The 24,118-nt window shown below is 36.5% G+C and overlaps 1 protein-coding gene across 3 annotated transcripts in view; it reads right to left on the reverse strand.

Moving 5' to 3' along the window:
• Positions 1-24,118, reverse strand: part of LRBA (LPS responsive beige-like anchor protein) — a 764,782-nt gene that overhangs the window by 519,385 nt on the left and 221,279 nt on the right. For all 3 annotated transcript variants that reach the window (XM_054484859.2, XM_054484861.2, XM_054484860.2), the window contains exon 34: positions 16,626-16,687. In XM_054484859.2, coding sequence (XP_054340834.1) covers positions 16,626-16,687 — 62 coding nt within the window. The remainder of the gene's footprint in view (positions 1-16,625; positions 16,688-24,118) is intronic.

A 24,118-nucleotide genomic window follows, 5' to 3' on the forward strand; every position in this document is an offset into this window, starting at 1 on the left:
TATTAATTTCATCTCCATTAGAAATCAATACAATATTAATTTATTTTGCACCTTTTTTTCTGAGTCAAAATCATCACAAATCTGTCTCCTCAACCTTCCTACTTAAAAAGTAGGGACCTCTACCCTCAAGTCCTCAACAGTGCCTAATTCAATTTTCCATACAACAAACATTTGAATACTTGTTTTTATTTTTTTAATTTCTTTGAAACAGGGTCTTGTTCTGTCACTCACTGAAATGCAGTAGCGCTACCACAATTCACTGCAGCCTTGACCTCCCAGGTTCAAGCGATCCTCCCATCTCAGCATCCCAGTAGCTAGGACTGCAGGTACACACCACTGTGCCCAGCTAATTTTTGCATATTTTGTAGAAACAGGGTATTACCATGCTGCCCAGGCTGGTCTCAAACTCCTGGACTCAAGCGATTCTCCCACCTCAGCCTCCCAAAGTGCTGGGATTTCAGGAGTGAGCCACTGCACCTGGTCTTGCTTGTTAAAGAAATCATAACTTAACACTGTTAGTGAAAGAGGGAGAAACACTTCATTAAGAATACTCAGAGACTTTCAAAGCATTACTGGATATATTAGTTTCTTGTAGCTGCTATAACAAATTGCCACAAACTTGGTGGCTTAAAGTACTATAAATTTGTTTTCTCATAATTCTAAAGGCCAGAAGTCTGAAATCAGTTTTACTGAGCTAAAATAAAAGTATCAATAGAGCCCTTCTCCTTCTGGAGACTCCAGGGGAGACTCTGTTCCTTGCTTCTTCCAGCTTCTGGTGGCTGTCAGCATTCCTTGGCTTGTGGCCAAAGAAAACGGGGTCTCTCTGCTCCATTTTCACATTGCCTCGTCCTCCATTTCTCTGTAGCCTCCCACTAACGATCTCTAATAATGATACATACGACAACACTTAGGGCGTACCCACATAATCCAAAATTATCTTTTCATCTCAAAATCTTTATCTTAATAAGATCTGGAAAGACATTTTTCCAAATAAACTAATATTCACAGGTTCCAGGGATTTGTCATGGCTATTTGTTGGGGAGCCATGTCTCAGTCAATTATGCTGAAGAAACCAAATGAGAACAGAAACAGCAAGCAGACGAAAAGTGAACCTTACCAGCAAGTGCAAATTCCAAATATGCAAAGGAAACAAAAACATTTTTTTTTTTAAATTTAGTGCCATGTGGCAAGAACTGGAAAAAAAAAATTAAGCAAATCAAGTCACCTCATGCTCCAAGTGTTGGTTCTAATAATGACTGCATTGTGACTGGTTTTATTTTCAGCGTCAGAAATTCAGCTTAATTTGCTAAGTATAAAGCCTATCAGGCTACAATAAACTGAAAGGTGGGCAGCTGAGCTACTTGTGACAAGCTGATATCACACCGAGCAATCTAACTGCCTAATGCGAGAATACATAAGGCAGCAGTCCAGATTTGCTAAGGAGACTGGTTAAGCAACAGAAAGCTTCTTAAAAGTTCTCCCTCATTATTTTACTTTCTCACTGCCCCTGACCAACTTCCTTTTTCCTTTTTTAACTTACAGTACTAACAAGTAGAATCCTGTTCTCACAAATTAGTAGCGCTTCACAAACAATTATAGGATAATAGTGTACCGTTCCAATGGATAGAAATACAAGTCTGAAAGATCAGGCAACTTTCTAAGTGCTCTCAAGTAAAGAAATAGGTAAGCTTTTCTCAGAAAAAGAAATAAAAAGAAACCAAAATTAAATTTAACTTCAATTTTGTAGTATCTGATACACTGCAACAAGAATAAAGTGACAAGCCATCCAGCAAACAAGGCAGTACTGCTGATGTTTCAATTAAATGTCTAATTATAATCTGAGCTTCTAAATGAAGAATTCGCAGAAATAAATTAATTACTACCAAAAAGAATGCACTGTGTTGTATCCAGTAATCAGGACCTTGGTAAACAGTTTCACACTCACTACCTATAAAAGCCCACTGTCGAAGAGAAAGTGTCAGGAGAATGTGGGGAACAGATTTAGGGTTACACAGTTTGGGTTTCCTGGTTAACTACCTAGAAGATAGTGTGATATGCTTAACACATATGTCTCATATATGGATACTATTTATAAGTCAGCATGAAAATAAGTATAAACGAAAATAAAACAGCTATTAAGAGGCCTTGAAAATAAGGCAGAGAAGTTTGAATTTGACAAAACAGTAAACAACTACAGCTTCTCCTGGAAAGAAAATATAAAGACACTGCTAGGAAAGTAAATTTGCTAGTATGTACTCAGAGATAAAATCAGGAGGAAGGAAAAAGGGCATTTCACTAATTCAGGAATAAATTGGACCAGAATCTAATTCTTTTATTCCCACTCTCTGCCCAAGTTTTATTAAGGTATAACTGACAAAAAGAAATTGTACATATTTATATATACAAGGTGATTTGATACGTGCATACATTGTAAAATAATTAAATCAAGCTAATTAACATATCTATAACCTCATACACTTATCACTTTGTGGTGATGCTGTAGGAGTTATTAAGAAATTATTTTAGGCAGATAGAGGAAAAGGGGTCCTCGGGAAGTTTTCATTTTTAAAGCTGCTTCAGAAACGTTTCTTGTAAAAGTCCTGTCCCTTTGAGCCTGATGGCAACCTTTGATATGCAAATTCAGGCCATTTGAAACTGGGTCCACCAAAACTTGGTGATTACCACTGCCTTTTTGCCCTTGCCCCACATGTTCCTGGCAACACAGCTGCCCCCACATATCCCCATGTGTGTAGAACATCATGGTGCCCTGTATTTGCATATTAAAAGACTAGAGTGGGAGGCCCAGCCTTTTCGCCCTACGTGAATGACATGCCTGGTCAAACCAATCCCCTGAGCCCTATGCAAATCAGACACCACCTCCTCCAGCCTCTACATATACCTGACTGGTATCCACCGCATTTGGGGTTCCCTCTCTCGGCTTTGGAGCCCCGCTCCCTCTGTCCCTGTACAAGGGAGCTTCTTCCTTCTTTCTTTCCCCTTTCTATCTTGCCTATTAAACTCTCTGCTCCTTAAAACCACTCCACGTGTGTCAGTGTCGTTTTATCTAAACTGGCATGAGGACCAAGAACGCTGGTGTTCCTCCACTCATCGGAGTCATATCAGTGAGAACATTTAAGATCTACACTATTAGCCAGAATCTGATTCTTTACAGAGGGCTTTTGAAAATGATATTTCCTTTTATTTCTCCCCAATTTGTAACCACCCAATGGGCTCACCTTGACCGTTGCCTAGTCAGAGCCGATTTATCATGACAGGGAAATTGCAATAGAGAAATAAATCATTCACGCAGAGCCTGCTGTGCGTGAGATCAGAGTTTTATTATCACTCAAGTCAGTCTCCCCAAAACCCGGGGGTTCGTTTTTCAGGATAATTTGGTGGGGAGGAGGCCAGTTAGTCAGGATTGCTGATTGTTTGGATTGGGGATGAAATCATAGGGAGTCAAAGTGTCCTCTTATGCTGAGTTAGTTCGGGGAGGGGGCGTGGGGACAGAACTGGTTGGCAAGTCCAGGTGGGGCCATCTGGTTGTCAGAAATGCAAAAACCTGAAAAGACATCTTAAAGGCCAATCATAGGTTCACAGTAGTGATGTTATTTTCGAGAGTATTTGGAGAAGTTGCAATCTTATGACCTCTGGAAAAATGTCTGGTAATATTTAGAATTCCAGCCCCTCTCATCCTAACTTGGTGGCTGGTGGCCTTTCATTCATTTTACAAGAACAGTCTAGCTTTTGGGAAGGGCTATTTAAACTATAAATGAAATTCTTTGTCAAGGCTAGTTTGGCCTACGCCTAGGAGTGAACAAGGACAGTTTGGAGGTTAAAAGCAAGATGGAGTTGGTTAGGTCTGATATATTTCACTGTCATAATTTCCTTAGTTATAATTTTGCAAAGGAGGTTTCAAATTCTACTAGGACTCAGGAATCATCATAATGAACAACTGTTAATGATAATAATGTACTTGACCAGAAAAAAAAGGTGGATTATCACTGAACTAGATTAACTACTATAAAAGTATTTCTCCACTAAGGTAAAACAGGAGGTACGTTGAAAGTAACATAGTATAAATAAAAAGCACTAAAGTTGACAAAAGGGGCACTTAAAAATAATTAGAGTAGTAATACAAGTAACACGACATCAGTGTTACTTGTATTTTGGTACACTTTGTTTAGTATCCCAGAAAGGGCAGTCATTAATAGCTAGCACATAAAAACCACGGAATCATCTTTGGGAGCCTATTGAAAAAGTGAATGTTATCCATTAGCCTTGTCTACATGGAAATGAAGGCCAGAAATGGCTAATCTATGAGACCTCTTCTAGCTCCACCAGGTTAGGAGGATGAGAAGCGCCTGAATTCTGCTAAGATGTAGGCATAGTTATCAGCCATTGTTCCAGAGGTCACAAGATTTGCCACTTCCCTAATTACTCCCGTAAATAACATCACTGTTGTAGACCCTAAGGTTGGCCACCTTTTGAGATGTCTTTTCAGACTTTTGCATTTTGCATTTCTTTTTTTTTTTTTTTTTTTTTTTTTTGAGATGGAGTCGCCTGGGCTGGAGTGCAGTGGCATGATCTCAGCTCATCACAAGTTCCGCCTCCTGGGTTCAAGCTATTTTCCTGCCTCAGCCTCCCAAGCAGCTGGGACTACAGGCACCCGCCACCACGCCCAGCTAATTTTTGCACTTTTAGTAGAGACGGGGTTTTGCCATGTTGTCCAGGCTGGTCTCGAACTCCTGACCTCAGATGATCCACCCAGCTCAGCCTCCCAAAGTGCTGGGATTACAGGCATGAGCCACTGCTCCTGGCCTAGACTTTTGTATTTCTGATGACCAAATCACTCCAGCCAGACTCACGATTCATGACTCAAGGGTCCTGTAGCCCTCACCCAGAAGTGGACTCAGCAAAAGAGGACCATTTTCCACCATCCTACGATTTTATCTCCAAACTATCAGCAGCACCCTGACCAAAAAAAATATGTTTAAAAAACCCTAGTCTCCAAATTTTTAGGGAGGCTGATCTGAGTACTAATAAAACTACACAGTCTTCCATTTAGCCAGCTGTATGTGTATTAAACTTTTTCCCTATTGCAATTCCCCAGTATTCATAAATTGGCTCTACCTTGGCAGCAGGCAAGAAGAACCTATTGGGCAATTACATTGGAAATACTGAATAAATGAAGAGGATTTTGCGTGCTGTTAAAAAATACTCAGATTTGGCCAGGTGTGGTGGCTCACGCCTGTAATCCCAGCACTTTGGGAGGCAAAGGTGAGCTAATCACCTGAGGTAGAGAGTTCAAGACCAGCCTGGCCAACATGGTGAAACCCTGTCTTTACAAAAATAAAAAAAGTCACCAGGCATGATGGTGGGCGCCTGTAATCCCAGCTACTGGGGAGGCGGAGGTGGGAAGATCACTTGAACCCAGCAGGCGGAGGCTGCAGTGAGCCAAGATCGCGCCATTGCACTCCAGCCTGGATGACACAGAGAGACTCCATCTCAAAAAAAAAAAAAACACTGATTCAGAATTCAATAACTTTAATTTACAACCTACTTTGCTCTGTAAACAGTACTGCATAGTTTTACATGCACTGCCTAATAAGATCCTTTTTTAAAATTGTTTCGAGAAAGTAGTGTTAGAATTATATGTGGATTGTAAAAATGTAATTTTTAACACGAGATATAGAAATATTAATTTAAACATTAAATTTATAACAAAGGATATGATACGTTTAATTTTGTTTACCACCTTTTACTAGCTAAAAACTTCCTAGCATCTTCTATCTCAATACTTCGTTTTTTCTTTTTAATCTTTCTGGGTACATAGGAGTATATATTTATGGGGTACATGAGATGTTTTGATACACGCATGCAATGCATAATAATCACATCCTGTAAAATGGGGTATCCATCTCCTCAAGCATTTATCCTTTGCGTTACAAACAATCTAATTATACTTTTTTCATTGTTGTAAAAATGTACAATTGAATTATTATTGACTATAGTCACAACTCTTGTGCTATCAAATACTATTATTTTCTTTATACCATTAACCATCCCCACCTCTCTTCCATCCTCCCACTACCTTTCCCAGCCTCTGGTAACCATCCTTCTCTACTATCTCTATGAGTTCAACTGTTGCTTCCAAATTTTGCCTATTGTGAACAGTGCTGCAACAAACACGGAAGTGCAAATATCTCTTTGATATGCTGATTTCCTTTCTTTTGGATATATACCCAGCAGTCAGATTGCTGGATCATATGGTAGCTCTATTTTTAGTTTTTTGAGGAACCTCTAAACCATTCTACATAATGGTTGTACTAATTTAGATTCCCACCAACAGTGTCTGATTAAATCTTTTTGTTGTTGTTTTGAGACAGAGTCTCATTCTGTCACCCAGGCTGGAGCTCAGTGGCACGGTCTTGGCTCACTGCAACCTCCGTCTCTCAGGTTCAAGCAATTCTCATGCCCCAGCCTCCCAAGTGGCTGGGACTACAGGCACACACTACCACACCCGGCTAATTTTTTTTTTTTTTTTTTTTTTTGCTATTTTTAGTAGAGATGGGGTTTCGCCATGTTGGCCAGGCTGGTCTCAAACTCCTGCCTGTGGTGATCTATCCACCTCCTCCTCCCAAAGTGCTGGTATTACAGGCATGAGCTACCATGCTTGGCGCTAATAAGATCTTAATATACCCATTTCACTTAATAAGAAACTGAGACTCAAGAAAGGAAAGTAATTTGCCAAGGTTACACAGTAAATAAGTAATAGAATAAAAAACATTTATTAAAATTCAAAATCTAAGAGACGGGCAAATCACCTGAGGTCAGGAGTTCAAGAACATCCTGGCCAACATGGTGAAACCCCGTTTCTACAAAAATACAAAAATTAGCCGGGCATGATGGCAGGTGTCTGTTAATCCCAGCTACTTGGGAAGCTGAAGCCAGAGAATCGCTTGAACCTGGGAGGCAGAGGTTGCAGTGAGCAGAGATCATGCCATTGCACTCCAGCCTGGGCAACAGAGTAAGACTTCATCTCCAAAAAAAAAAGAAAATTCAAAATCTAGGTCAGGCACAGTGGCTCACGCCTGTAATCCCAGCACATTGGGAGGCTGAGGCCAGTGGATCACCTGAGGTTAAGAGTTCGAGACCTGCCTGGCCAACATGGTGAAACCCCATCTCCGCTAAAAGACAACAATGTGTCAGACATGGTGGCATGTGCCTGTAATCCCAGCTACTCGGAAGGCTGAGGCAGGAGAATCACTTGAACCTGGGAGGCAGAGATTGCAGTGAGCCGAGATTGCGCCACTGCACTGTAGACTGGGTGACAGAGTGAGACTCTGTCTCAAAAAAATATATATATATTCAAAATCTATCATCACAGTATTTTCCTGGCCTCAGCCTTTTCTTAAAAACCCACCTAAGGCATCTTTTTCCTTCTTCCTTTTATGACCCATGACAGAGACAAGAGCCACCTGTACATAGCTGACCTCAAACAGCTGAGGAATTCAGTACTAGAAAAGCAAATAAATTGCAGCAAGATTATGATTCTTTTATTCAGGCCTAAATCAAAGTTCAAACCTCAAATTTTGCTAAAACTGTATATATACTTCTGAATTTTCATATTATAAAGTAACAGCTTGAATAAAAATAGGTGCCTGACTAAAAAATGTACAATAGATGGAATGTTTGTTCAATTACTCATATAATAATCATTCCCTCCTAAATTATACTATGTCCTATTATGTCAAGGTATGTAAAGTACTAAATAATAATTTTATTGCAGCACTAAGTTAAACACTGCAAATACCATAAACATACAGCAAGATTTAAATCTGGATCCTGAGAAGCTGGAATGCCTAATATTAACTCTGACTACTCTGACTAAAATCCATTAAATTATATACTATTTATCAAAAACTGTATAGTATGAGAATATAGCTAAAACTTCTAAAAGTTATCAGAGAGTTTGGTATTAAACAAAGGTAATCTCAAAATTTACACTTTTAACCTAGCCTTTCTGTAATTCCTTAACTTCAGTAGATTGATTAGAATAGGAAAAAAAGTACTAAGTAAAAGCAAGCAATGATAGCTGAGAAACAGAGACACTGATCTGTATTCTTTTTTTTTTTTATACTTCAAGTTCTAGGGTACATGTGCACAATGTCATTAAAACCAAAGAAAAATGTTATGCTCAGAATATTCCCATTTGTGTATTTCTCCCTTTTCCTAACTCTCTTCTTAATCCCAAATTTAAAAGACTAGTTGTAAAACAGTAGGGTGCCAAATTAAAACACATTTTATTTTCAGATGTCTCCACACTCACAGGCTGACTTCCTGTCAGGAAGAGTTCCATTTCACTGAATACCCCAATCAGCAGGGAACTTGCAGAATTAAGTGCCAGTTGATATTACTTTGTTTTGCATTTACCACCCTTGAGAATAATGTTCAAAGATCTAGTTATATAGTCAGCATGGTATCATCCTTCTGACTAGACTGCCAAGCCACAGGGTGTACTGCCAGTTCCACAAAATTTACCTCAAAGGTTGTGTTTTCTAAATCCTAGTGTGCTGGTGAATCCATAGGACGCCTGTATTTCAGGTCAAATCCTGAATCTAAAGTTAAATTATGTTTTTCTTTGGTTGTAACAGCACTTTAAATCAATATTATGGAAACTCAAATAAAGATCAATTAATGCTCACCAACCCATCAACCTATTTTATTTTTGAAAAGAAAAATAAAGTACTTTACTCCAATTTATTTTGTATTAATGTTTTTGCTATTGTTTCAAGACAAATGTTTCCACCTATAATAGAAAGTTGTTATAAAATTTTGAATCAATAAAGCATAAATATTTGCATATCAGCATAAAGTACAGTTATTGAGCTGATTTTAAATACTTTAAAATTGTTCATGCATCTAAGTTTTTCATGACCAATTTATATAGCTTGAATCTTCACCTAACCTCTCCAACTACCATAGACTTCCTATCCAGTCCTCACAACTCTATAGTTCCTTCTTTTAAAGGCAACTGTTTTTACTGAGCACAAAATGAATTCTGAGCATTTCAGCAAAGAATACCTACTTTCTTGGGCTTTGTACATTATAAGAATAAAGCATTCACAGCAGCTCTAAAGCAAAACGATATGAGTGTATTAGAAGCCTACCTTATTGATTCTCATTCCATCTGCAATCAAAAGGTCATAGGTAGTAACAATAACAAAGCTCAGGGACAATCAATTTATATCCACTAATTTTTTATAAGTACATTCTAAGGATAAGTTACAAACACATCGAGAAGGAATTAAAAATTCCTTTTTGAAATTGAAATTAAAATGTACTAAAACGAACATTTTCCAAACTTATTTAACACTGTATACTTTTTTCATGGAACAATTTCTTTTGAGACTGGGTCTGCTCATGTTGTTGCCCAGGCTGGTCTCAGGCAATTCTATGCTTCAGCCCCAGTAGCGGGGATTACAGCTGCAAACCACCACACTGGGCAGAACATCTACTATTATTATCACAAGGTACTCACTGTGGAATTTGCTGTATTGAAAAAGTCAGATAGTGAGAGTTGATCAAACAAGCACATGGCTACCACAATTTCAACCAAGGAAAATTGTTAATGTCCGTTTAAAATTATTATCTTATATTACAATTATTTGTCTCTCTCACTAATTGTCTCTTCTATTGCTTAAGGAATAATAGATGATAGTTTCCTTAAAGGAAGGGGCTTGTCTTAAAAGCATATGATACATGTTTGCTAAATAAATGAATAAATAATACCAGAAGCAGACATAAAGAAAAGGACTTGGGCAAGGCAGATATATTCACACAAAGCTCTGTAGAAAAGACAGCATTTGAACTGAGCCTGATTGACCATAAAACTGAAAATTCTAAATGTACAGAATAATGGCCTCCTCAAACTGCTATACAAAACTTCGTATCATAGGATTTCCTTATAGGTGAAATAAATGCATAATGAAGTTAAGAAGGCTTGGCCGGGCGCGGTGGCTCATGCCTGTAATCCCAGCACTTTGGGAGGCCGAGGCGGGCCGATCACGAGGTCAGGAGATCGAGACCATCCTGGCTAACACGGTGAAACCCCGTCTCTACTAAAAATACAAAAGAATTAGCCGGGCGTGGTGGTGGGCGCCTGTAGTCCCAGCTGCTTGGGAGGCTGAGGCAGGAGAATGGCATGAACCCAGGAGGTGGAGGTTGCAGTGAGCCGAGATCGCGCCACTGAACTCCAGCCTGGGTGACAGAGCAAGGCTCCGTCTCAAAAAAAAAAAAAAAAAAAAGGCTTATTTCTATTTTGATTAAGCAACTCATAGTCAACATTTCTATTTTTTTGGTTGGCAAAAAATAATCCTTTATTTCATTACCTCAATCATTTCTTTGAAATAAATACATCATTTTCTTAATACCGCATAGTAAGTTTTAGTTAAAAAAAAAAAAAAAAAAAAAAAAGGTTGAAGTGTACCCTAAACACAGCACACTATGAATAGCTAACCACTCCACTTACAAGAAATATATTTCTGGCTGGGTGCGGTGGCTCACGCCTGTAATCCCAGCACTTTGGGAGGCCGAGGCGGGCGGATTACGAGGTCAGGAGATCGAGACCATCCTGGCTAACACGGTGAAACCCCGTTTCTACTAAAAATACAAAAAATTAGCCGGGCAAGGTGGCGGGCGCCTGTAGTCCCAGCTACGCGGGAGGCTGAGGCAAGAGAATGGCGTGAACCCCAGGGCGCGGAGCCTGCAGTGAGCCAAGATCGTGCCACTGCACTCCAGCCTAGGCGACAGCAAGACTCTGCCTCAAGAAAAAAAAAAAAGAAATTTCTATTTATATTAAGTTCAGCAGTAAGTAAAACTAATCCACAGTAATAGAAATCAAATCACTGACAACTTGAGGTGACAGAGGTGGGGATTGATTGAAAAGAGGCACAGGGAAATTTGAGGATTAAAATGGTTGGGTATATGTCAAAATTCACTGAACAGTACACTTAAAATGTGTGGGTATTTAGTGTATATAAATTATACCTCAATAAAGTTGCGGGTTTTTATTTATTTATTTATTTTTGAGACAGGGTCTTCCTCTGTCACCCAGACTGGAGTGCACCAGTGCGACCCTAGCTCACTGTAACCTCGAATCTTTGGGCTCAAGCGATCCTCCTGCTTCAGCATCCAGAGTAGCTCGGTCTACAGGTACATGCTACCAAGTTCGGTTAAATGTTTTTCTTTTTGGTACAGATAGGGTCTTGCTACGTTGCCCAGGCTGGTATCGAACTCCTGGCCTCAAGCAATCCTCCCACCTGGGCCAAAGTGTTTTTTTTAAAAAAGGGGTCTAGGCTAGGGGCCGGGCACAGTGGCTCAGGCCTGTAATCCCAGCACTTTGGGAGGCCAAGGCGGGCAAATCACCTGAGGTCAGGAGTTCAAGACCAGCCTGGCCAACATGGTGAAACCCCGTCTCTACTAAAAATACAAAATTAGCCAGGCATGGTGGTGGGCATCTGTAATCCCAGCTACTCAGGTGGCTGAGGCAGGAGAATAGCTTGAACCCAGGAGGCGGAGGTTGCAGTGAGCCAAGACCACGCCATTGCACTCCAGCCTGGGCGACAAGAGCGAAACTCCGTCTCAAACAAAAAAAAAAAAAAGAAAGAGGTCCAGGCTGACAAACATAAGGAGACCCTATCTCTACAAAAAAATCAAAAAATTAGCCGTGTATGCTGGCATGTGCCTGTAGTCCCAGCTACTTGGGAGGCTGAAGCAGGAGGATCACTTGAGGCTGGGAGGTCAAATGCAGTGGACCATGACTGCACCACCGAACTCCAGCCTGGGCAACAGAGCAAGACCCTGTCTTAAAAAAATGAGGTGAATCTGATTAAGTCACAAGAAAATGAAAAACCAAAGGCCCTGCTCATAAATGAACACAACTACACTATTTGGTAATGATAAAATTAGTTGTCTTAATGAAAATGAAGATTTAATATAAAAACTAATTAATATAGGAAAGTATGGAGGTATTTCCTAATGAAAAAGACCAAAAGGCGAAGTCCAAAATATGGTGACTTATGATCCATGTTACCATTGATCTGTCAATTATACAAGTATATAAACATTTATATGGTTGAACAGTACTATACTGGATGCTGGGGATACAATAGAAAAAAAAAACACAGTGCTTGTCTTCAAGAAATTTGCGGTCTACATGGAAGAGAAAGGAAAACAACAGGCAACTTAAATATAGAATGAAATTAAGTATGGGTGAGTGTTCTGCACAATACCTCATTTAGGCATAGAGTTGTAGGGAAGAGAGGAGTAAAGGAAATCTTTCCAGAAGAGATTGTAATTTATCTAGGAGCTAGCTAACTGATTCATTTTTTCCATAAATATTCACTAAGCCATAATGTGCTAGGTACCAGAAATACTTTAATGGACAAAGCAGAAATAGCTGTTACCTTCATAGCATCTAGAAAACAAAGAGGGATACTAACAGTAAACAAGTAAACCAATTAGCATATTTATACTTACAATTTGTGGTAAATTCTATAATGGGTGCTAAGATTAAGACAAAAAGATACCAACTATAGATATGATCCTCGGAGAAACAGATAATCAAGCTGAGCTCTGAATGATAAGCAGCAGCTAACAAAAGTCACCAAGTTAGAAAGAGGGGCAGTTTAGGGAAAGAAAAAGCATGTACCAAGACACAAAAATATAATGGCATATTTGGGTATCTTTAAATAGTTCAGCATGGCTTGAGAATAAGTGGTAAGAAATGAGGTTCAGGCATTAAGAGAGACCTAATGGTAAAGGACACCTTGTGCCATGTATAGAGCTGGTTTGCCCTTTTTGGGGGTGGTGGAAGAGAGGTGTTTTAATAATCTTCTCATACTGAAAATACTCATCTATCAAATCATAACTATAAAAAAGAATATTAATATCATATATTCAGAAAAAATAAACTCAAAATGGAGAAGAAACTTGGGATTAGAGAAAAGAAAGAACAAAAAATAAAGAAACATTTTACTAAAGATTCAGGAAAAAAATTTCAAACATAAAACTGACATAAAATAATCATAAGAACTATCTCATTCTTATTATAAACTATTATAATTTTAAAATTAATAATTCAGGGGTACAGAAAGAAACACAAGTCAAAAATGACCAAATCTTGTATCATTACCTTCATGTAAAGAAAATATTTCCCAAAACAGCAACAATCTACATAGTTTGTTGAAAAATTTTTTAAAGAATAATGAGACAAATAGTATTTTAAATTAACTTTTGCTGCTAATTAATTACTCAGACAGGATGCCAGTCCAGACTACATGGTGCTTCTAGTTTTTCTATATACTGTATGCATTTCTGATAAATGGGAAAAGAATAGATGACCTGGCAGAAGGCTCAGACAATAATATGTGATTTACAGGGCAAGAATGCAGCTACCACAAGATTTATCTGACAGCCCTCTCCGATAGTGGACTGTTGAGTATCCGATGGAATGATTTCTAGTCTACAAAGTCTACTACTGAGTAGCCATACACATTATTTATTTATTAGATGTTTTGGGTTGAAACCATTTTTAAATGATGCACTTCACAATGCACAGTCATAAATTTAGCTTTAAACCCAAGAAGGGAGGTAGTGTTATTGGAATGTATGTCAGACTGAATTAGGACAAGCAACGCAACGCTTTTATAAAGTGGCCTTGAATGCAACGTCAAGTCTTTCAAAAATGATATTAATGTCAAATGAACAAGATACAAACACTTTATATAATGCTGGAGTAATATCACTTGAAACATTTATTTAACATTTTCTTTAAATTCATATATATTTAAAACAGGTTTATACACATATACAACAAATTTGGCACACAAATAAGTTGCATGCTTGTGAAAAACCACCTGAAACACAGTTGAGAACTTGTTCAATTTTTGTGTATTTGCAACAGAGAACATATGGTTTCCTGAAGAATGTAAGCAGTCTTATTTTAAGAAATAAGGAGGATTTAAATTGATCTTTGGAACTTCAGTCATTCTTGAATTATTCTACATGGGATTCAACAGACGAATAAATCTATTTTTACAAACCTCATATATTAATTATACTCAAAAATATAATGCTGAGTATTATGAGAGGTTTCCAACTCTAATTAATAACATTTTGCCTAAACAATATTAACATTTAAATAGACTAAAATATGAAATGGTGCCTAATCAACTATTGGTGAATGAGTGGACATTGAAAACGACAATCTTAGTCAAAACAAATATATAGTGATCTGTTTGGTTTTATTGTCAGCTAACCAAATGTGATCCTTTCTTCATTTCTTAAATTTAGGCTCTAAATTCTCTTTTACAATAAAATGCAGGTAAACACCTTATTAAAAATAACACAAAAAGAATATAAGTTTTGAATGGATTCAAGAAAAATAATCAGAGCATGGCTGACTGTCATGAAATTAACACCAACTAATTTGTAAAGTTCTAAATTAAATTTGCAGATGTTAAGTTCATAAGCATATCCCATTATTTATGTGATTAAAAAGTAGTTTTTGACCTGATCTTTCGATCTTTGGCACTCAGTCCTCTCCATCTCCTCTTAAAAAATTAATTAAAATTTTAGCAAGATGGTAGCTTTTGCTTCCCACCCTATCTCAGACCAAAAAAAAAATATCAATCAAACTCAAGCCATCCCCACCCAGGATCTGTAAAATGTCGACTTGAAATTCAATTTCATATCTCTTAAGCTTTCATGTAGAAAAAGACAGTTCACTTCTTAACAAAATAAATCACTTTTGTGATTGCCAAGTTGACCTCTTTGAATTAGGAAAATTCAAAGTGAAAAATGTAATTATCACCCCGGAACAATCTGTATACATCTGGAGCCAATTCTAGCTTCATTTTTCACATCATTTTTCACACTGTGCTACATCTTGTAGAGATGCCATGGAACTTTTGAAGAACTCACAAAAAATGTTAAGGACTTCAAATACCCAACAATGTATTTTATTCAAACAAAAACCTTGACAATTTCTGACTTTTGAAACTTACTCTACTACATGATCTTCATATCCCATTTGATTGCATTAGTATTAAACAGTACTGTGACATACATGATAAATAGGTGTATTAAAACATGTCATTCTTTATCTTTGCAGCTCCTAACATTAAAATATGCAATATACTATATTGGAAATAGCTTCCATGTACCAAAAATACATTCAATTCTTCTAAACTAGAAAGTAAAACTTCATTGTGAAAATTCACCTATGAAACAATTATATCAACATGAACAATAAATTTATATTCTTGTAAGGAAACATCCAAAACCATAAGTGAGTGCTCTTTTAAAGTGAGGGCAATTTCATGTAGATATAAGAATGCTATATGGCAATTTCTATCCAAGAAAGAAACAATTATTTCTAATCAAATGGCTTAATGAGAAATTTTATCTAGTCAGCTTTTGAAGAAATGGAGTTTTCTAAATGAGATGATTAAATTATAGAAACATGATTCTCACTAAATCTAAGAATCATAAACCTACTAAGTGACTACTTCTCACAAGTTCATTACAAAAATCCATTAGGTGTAATCTCTAGAAGTAATTGTTCTTATTGCACCTTATTGACAACGCATAGTATTGATTTTTCACACCTTCTATGATTCTTTAATTTATATTCATGAAATGTCCATCAGCACAGTCTAAATAAATTTGGCATATAGGCACTAAAACAAATAAATCGATGCAAAGAAACATTAATTTTGCATTATCCTTATTCGTTAGGCAAGTAAACCATGAGAGTTGTAAATGAAGGTCAAAGGTTTTGAAATGGGTCAAAACCCTTGACCTCTAGACCAATACCTTTCCTATTAAAAAAGGCTATTTTAAAGTTTTAAGTGGGGGAATTTACTACCAGCAAGATATCACTTTAAAAGACTACAAAGAAAACTCTCAATAAAAACATTCATCTGTTTAATTGCAAAACAGAAAAGAAAACCTCACAGGATACATGATTTTTATATAAGTTTTTTAAAAAAAATCATTAAAGTTTACCACATGAGGTACAAGGTTTTGGAACACCTAAAGTAATTTTGCTCTTAGGAATTTATTTTCTACATCTTATTATGATAGCTGCCACATTTTTGTTAATGTTTTCCCAAATCTACTGTGCATGTCAAAAATAATTACCAATGACAAGGATTCAAAATCATTTATCGCTCATTTTATAACCTCTGCACAAAAGGGAAGTAAATCCATAATTCCCAGTGGAGTCAGCGTGGCACTCCACAAGATATAGAAATAAATCTGTTTTTATAACCTTAATATATACAGCAAAGAAATTATCAAGATCATTTGATCTGGACATTTTTAAAGTGACTCTAAAAACTTTTGTGTCTCACTTCCTCTCATGCTTGCTTCAAAATTATCTGCAAGTATCAAAAATAAGAAGTAATCCTTTTGCGATACAAATAAAATTATTTTAAAACAGCAAACTCACAATTTTATTATACCAAAAATTTCAGTAATGCAAATATAAAATCCCCCATGAAAACAAATTCATGTGATAATCTACTTTTAATTCAACATTTATTCTTGCCACTCACCTGAGAACACAGTAGCATAACCAATTCCACAACTGAACTACTAGACTTCATGCAAACCAGACCTATTTTGAAGAGAATTTTAAAAAAGAAGTTATAAAGAAAACAAATGAGGATATATTACAATTTCATCCAAACTGTTTCTTCAAATTATTTTTTCAAACTATTAATAGTGCACATTTAATCACATGATTAAATAAGGTACACTATAGTTAGTTTAAAGCTGGTTTCAAAACTACCACCATTTTTTGTAAAGTATTTCATTTCAGCTTTCAAAATACTAAAACATTTATTACAACTTCATATATAATGACATTTCACAATACTCATAGAAATGTGCACAACATATGCCATATTGATCAATATTATCTACATTTTGTTTTGGAGAGAGTTGATCGTTACACATGCAGAGAAGGGAAATGGCTCCCTGACCTTTGCTTTCTCCACCACACTCTCTCCCTTCAACCCTCTAGCTATCAATCAAGTTTCCATTTTGTTTCATGGCAGCAGACATCCCAAACACTCTTATTAGTACCTTGACCTCTGACCTCACACTAAACCTTAACAGAAATGCAAGCTGTTGTCTGTTATATATTCTTGATTTCTTATAAATTAATTCATTTACTTTTATGTTTCATTTTGGTTCACCAAAAATATCTTTAGAATGGATATTTTATATAATTAATACCTATTTAAAGAAGTCTTTGGTTTTAATTACCAATAAAATATAAAGTAGTTCATTCAAAGAACATTTTATAATTAGTATCTTTAAAAAGCAATGCCAATAATTAAAGGGACTAAATTATTAAATTGCATTACTAATAATCAAAAAAATTACAGTTTTTTTATTCTACATTTTTCTAAGCAAACACAGGCTTAGGTTCCAGGGTATAACATCTAAAATAATTCCTGATGGCTCTTAAACATCCTATTACCTTCTTTTTTCTCCCGAAGAAAACTCTTCCAGGTACCCTATCCATTCCCTTTATCTTTTTATTCTTTAGTTCTTTCTCCTTCCCTGTTTAAATACTAATGCTTCCAACCTAATGATAGCGCATGTTGGCATTTTTTAGCTTTATAAATAGCATTCAAGTTAAAAGAACTGTTCACCCCCTTCATTTTTTAAAAAATGTTAGAACCATTTTTCTCAATGTCTGAAAAAATATGTAACATAGAAATGATGGTAACAGTGTCAGCACTGGCAAGAAAATTAGCTATAGAATGTCTCTATATTGTATTAGGAAGCAAATTATTAACTACAGTGTGATTTCTGTAGGGCTAAGATGAACATGGCTCTTCAGGCTAATGCTGTCAAGGCCAAAAGAAAAGGCAAGCAATACTCCATCTCTTACTGCAGGTGTAGCCCTCTGCTGGTCTGAAACCTCGCCATTTTTCCTTAAATTTAACCCAGATAATAAAAGAAGTTCAGTTTTGCTCCAACTTCAAAACCCATTATTTCCAGAAAGTAAATTCAGATCTTCCTATTATTAGGTCATCAATCCTTATTGCTTTATTCGAGAGAAACTAGAATTCCTGCCATTGGGCCCTGATGGGCCCTTTTATTATATATCTATTCAGATAATGAAAAATAGTAATTTTAAAAAAGACTTTGAGCTATCCAAAATTAGGGAGATTTATAGGTGCTCCTTTGTCCCTCTTACCACACTTATCATATTTCATACATATACATATATATATATTTTTTTTTTTTTTTTGAGACGTTGTCTCACTCTGTCACCCAGGCTAGAGTGCGATGGCATGATCTCAGCTCACCACAACCTCCACCTCCCAGGTTCAAGCAATTCTCCTGCCTCAGCTGGAATTACAGGCGCTCACCATCACACTCAGTTAATTTCTGTAGTTTTAGCAGAGACGGAGTTTCACCATGTTGGCCAGGCTGGTCTTGAACTCCTGACCTCAGGTGATTCGCCCGCCTTGGCCTCCCAAAGTGCTGGGATTACAGGCGTGAGTCACCATGCCTGGCCCATATACCTATATATTCTTAAGAAAAATTTTACACATACACATTTCTATTTATTTATTTCAGTCTTATTTTCCAATAATAAAGGCTAACAAACCAGAAGAAGGTTCATAGCTACTTTCTAGTTGGATATGAATATTCAGGAAAAAATATATTCACTGACAAAGCTAGTAAAAGATCAAATAACATTTCATAGTTCAGTTTGAACAATTAATGTGGAGGACAGTGATGGTAGACGTATTGCAGGGGCAGGGTGGAAAGTATGTTCAATTCGAATGACTAAGGGCTTCAGAAAACAAGAGAGACCTGATAACAGACCTTAAGTTCCCTGTCTAAAGGACACTGGTACTGTAAACATTGGGAGCAAAGAAATAGAGGATAGCCCCAATAAGGAACTTAACATCAAAATGTAGAACTTACATCACTTCTATTTTTGACCTAAAATTTTTGCCAATGGATGACACTCATCACATGTGCAAAAAAACAAATAATAAACCTGTAGATCTCTCTTCAGATTTAGTCATATTCTAAGAACTATCCAAAGGAAGGCCCTAAAACCTTAAAGTCAAGTTGTAAGTTACTGCCAGAACTATCATTTTCATTTTATACACCCACAAACACACACACCCTATTACTGTCTCAATCAAAAGAAATGAAGTACAGCAAGCTTACAGATTTGAACCAGCTCACAATCTGACCTCTCTAAAACTCTCAGTAGAATAGTAGAATAATAGGGTTTGGTTTGATTATTTTTTGGTTGGCTTTTCAAAGATAGAAAATGTTAGTCTTTTCAAAAGGACAAACTCGGGATACCAAGCCAAGAGTTTTAGTTTTATACCTCCACTAATCTGGAATTTTATGATCAAAGACCACTGTAATTTCTTCAGTGGAGACTCACCCAGATACATCACTTCAGTGAAAGGATTAAATGACTTACCAGACAGTAAGCCAGTGCCATCTAAACCCATCGATCTACCTAAATCCTCAAGTATACCATGAAAAAATAGTCATGACTATTTACTATCTGGAATACAAGAACCCTTTTGTTTTTTATATTTAAGTCACCTTAAATAATTTATTTTTTAAAATAGGATGGCAATAAACATTATGAGAAACTTTAGTAAGAATTTAAGGATAATAAACTCAAGAAGTTTTACTCCATATTTTCCTGGTTTTGAAGGTATATACATATACTCCAAATGAGCATTATCTTTTAGATAAAACTAAATGCTCATGATGAATCTGAAACACATCCATCTTGAAAATACTAAGTCGAAATTTCAAATACATGTTTAATAGGCTCCAGCTTATCATAAATTCTGGTTTTCCTTCCTGAATTTATATCATCAAATCCAACATTTTGGAAAAATTGGATGACTAAAAATCTTGTTAAAGAGAGGACAGACATCTTCTTTGCTTGAGACTTGCAAAATATTTTCTTGTACAGATTTGCAAACATTTAGAACAATCAATCCACTGAATTTTTTATTTCCGTATAAACTTTTCCTTCTAGTCATCATTGTATGCACAACTGCCTTTAGCATTTATCTACTTAGAAACTGTATCAAGTAAACTATGGTACATAATCATCCCACAAGACAGAAGAACACTGTCACACGTCTTTTTAGAAAAATGGGATGGCCCAGGTTCTTGTCTCAAGTTATCACACAAATTAAGCACAGTGAAGTCCTTCCTGCTAAATAACATGCTCATATACTGTACAGAGATACTGTGACCCTTTGGAGGGTCACAAACCATTGTAATAGCTAAGATATTTTTTGCCTACCCCAAAAAATTTTTTGCCCCATTGAGACTGCAAGTTTATACTTTCTTAAAACACAATGCAGGCAGAGTGCAGTGGCTCATGCCTGTAATCCCAACATCTTGGGAGGCCGAGGCGGGTGGATCACTTGAAGCCAGAAGTTCAAGAACAGCCTGGGCAATGCAGCAAAACCCATCTCTATAAATAAATAAATAAAATTAAAAAAAAAAATTAGACGAGCATGGTGACATGCGCCTGTAGTCCCAACTACTTGAGAGGCTAAGGTGGGAGGATCACCTGAGCCCAGGAAGACAAGGCTGCAATGAGCCATGATCACACCATTGCACTCCAGTCTGGGTGTAGGAGTGAGACTCTGTCTCAAAAAAAAAAAACAAAAAAACCACAATGCAAAACTTTGGGTAAAGCAATACAACGACAGAGGCTAATAAACAAGACTAATTATTTCTTTTCCTATTGCACCATCACTCCAGGTGCAATTCTAGCATTCGTGGGTTGTTTTTTTTTTAATTTTAGTCCACAGCATAGTAAAGAATAGCTGATGTGTAATAGTGAAATAGCAAAATGTTTCAAGATACAGAAAAAATAAGATCACTAAGACTATAATTAATCATATTTATAAAAAGGATCCAGTGAACTCACATATAATAATTGTAAGACACAATTTAAAATTTTCAAGCTTGTGTTCTCTTTGTTCTTTGGAAAATCTCTTTAGAAAAATTAATCCTTACAAAGGGTTATAACTACTTGAAAAAAAGGGTTAATTAACATCATTACAATTGAGACAATCAGGCTATAGGTGATTCCAGGCATGATGTAATATGAAATATTACATCTAATTTAACTTTTAGCCTTAACTTCAAGTTTTCAAAATATACAGGGCATATGGCCAGACACGGTGGCTCAGGCCTGTAATCCCAGCACTTTGGGAGGCAAGGCCAGAGGATTGCTTGGGCTTAGGAGTTTGAGACCACCCTGGGCAATGTGGCGAAACCCCATCTCTACAAAATATACAAAATTTAGCCAGCTTGGTGGCACATGCCTATAGTTGCAGCTACTAGGGAGACTGAGGCACAAGAATTGCTTGAACTCGAGAGGCAGAGGTTGCAGTGAGCCAAGATCGCACCACTGCACTCCAGCCTGGGTGGCACGGTGAGACTCTGTCTCAAAAAAAAAACACAAAAAACAAACAAACAAAAAACAGAAACAAAATATATACACACACACACACACACACATATATATACATACACACATATACATATATACACATACAAATATATATATGTCTATATACACATATATATTTCTTAAAGATAAATATGAGCTGGGTATTAGATGACATTAAGAAACGATTGTTTACTATTATGAGGTGTAATAACAGCATTGTGATTATGTAAGAAAATGTCTTTTTTTATATGCTATTAAGTATTCAAGGGTTGAATGACATGACATCTAAGATAGTTTTAAATATTGAAGCAAAATAAAGGGAAGTAGAGATATCAAATAATTATGGAAAAATGAATATGGTTTGGATAGCTGGTAATAAGTTCATAGATACTGTACTTCCTACTTTTGTGAAAATTTGAAATTTTCATTAAAATATTTTTAATACTAAAAAACTCACAAGCATATTTTTTAAAAATTAAGAAGCTTTGTAATGTTTGGTCACACAGCTAGTCACTGGCAAGGACAGAATGAAAACCAAAGTCTCCTGCCTTTTATATTAATGCTTTTTGTACAGTATTATGCTGCTTATACCGTACTATGGCACAATCACCTCTTTTTAAATCCTTTCTGTTTTACAGTACATGAAACCACAATCCAAAACATTCCTCACAACATAAAATACATAAGTTACATAAGAACTCTTAGATTTGTTTGCTATTTTTATGAACATCATCAATGAATAGGCACTGCTCAAGTTTATACATGAGCAATAGCACACCGTCTTCCTTCTTACAATTTTACCAAAATTTATTGGTAAAAAATCATTCTAAATTAAATTTTGTTCAGGGATACGTAAGTGTCCATTGCTAATGCTTCTGGGTATTTAATATGATCCTATCTTGTTATCTGTTATAAAATTCAAAGACCAATAAGCAACAATGTCTTGCAATACTGAGAGGCTGTATTTAATACATACATCTTACTCACTGTAATAAAATTAAACATAGTTCATAAGTTGTTACACCACTTTAAAAAAAAAGTTTCATATCTGAAACATAAATTAGGGAAAAGCCCTGAAATATAGACTCTTCAATTTTTAAAATTCAATTTTTTTCATATTATATTACTTCATAAGTAAAAGTCATTCATTACTTCATCAAATAGTTCATAGCTAAATAAATTATATCCTTCAATAGATCTAAGGAAATTGCTACTCCAAACTTAAGTACTTCTAAAATCTGAACTTTCTTTTTCAAATAAATTCATTGTTACTTTTTGACTGCATGAAAATAATATCGCTCATCACCAACTCCATTTACATCTATAGAAGAGATGAAATTCCTAACTAAAGCTTCATACGTACCTACTGATATTGTAAGGGTCAAACGAAGTGCTCATATTGCACAGTTAATACTCAAATATAGATATTTTAAACTATTAGCCTACCTATAACCTTGCATTTCCATTATATCCTTATTGCTACAAGAGAGATGCTTTTTCACAAGTTTTTAAAAAATTCCTTAGGCCATCTCCTAGCTACTGTTAGCCAACAAAAGATTACAATAACTAAAGCTGCCAATTGATACTTAAAGACACTGGAATACAGATGGGAGTGTCATTCCCATGATTTTTCAGTTTGAGGAGAATACAAGTATATTATCTTAAACCATCAATCACGGGCCCAAAAAAAGCCAGATTTAGCAACCACCTAATCCAAGCACTTTTGGATGCAAAAATTAATTCTATATCATCATTTATAAAAAGCCCTGTAGCTTCACCTTAAAAAATCCAAGTTATGAGGTCAGGTGCAGTGGCTCACACCTGTAATCCCAGCAACTCAGAAGGCCAAGGTAGGGTTCAATCTTGCCAGTACACTGCACTCCAGCCTACACAACAAAGCAAGGCTCTGTCTCTTCAAAAACAAAATAAAATAAAAAATAAATCCTAGGTACGAAGATGAAGATTGGTATTTTGAAGTAAGTCTGATAAACTCTTAAACTCATTATTTAAGAAATTATCCTCTATTGAACTGCCATCTGCTTTCTGAGGAAATTTACGGTAAATCTACTTTCACTTGGTTAAGTCACTCTCTCTAATATTCGAAGGCACTCACTACATGGCAATGCTCCATGCGCAAAAAGAAAAAAAAAAGGAAGGAAGGAAGGAAGGGAGGAAGGGAGAAGGAAAGGAAAGGAAGGGAGAAGGAAAGGCAAAGAAGGGAGAAGGAAAGGGAAGGAAGGGAGAAGGAAAGGAAAGGAGAAGGAAAGAAAAGGAAAGGAGAAGGAAAGGAAAGGAAAGGAGAAGGAAAGGAAAAGAAAGGAAAGGAAAGTAGAAGGAAAGGAAAGGAAGGGAGAAGGAAAGGAAAGGAAGGGAGAAGGAAAGGAAAGGAAGGGAGAAGGAGAAGGAAAGGAGAAGGGAAGGAAAGGAAGGGGGAAGGGAAGGGGAGGGGAGGGGAGGGGAGGGGAGGGGAGGGGAGGGGAGGGGAGGGGAGGGGAGGGGAGGGGAGGGAAGGGAAGGGAAGGGAAGGGAAGGACCCATTCATTATTCCTCATCCAATCCATAAAT

Source organism: Pongo pygmaeus, chromosome 3, assembly GCF_028885625.2.
Source record: "Pongo pygmaeus isolate AG05252 chromosome 3, NHGRI_mPonPyg2-v2.0_pri, whole genome shotgun sequence".
Classification (NCBI taxonomy): domain Eukaryota; kingdom Metazoa; phylum Chordata; class Mammalia; order Primates; family Hominidae; genus Pongo; species Pongo pygmaeus.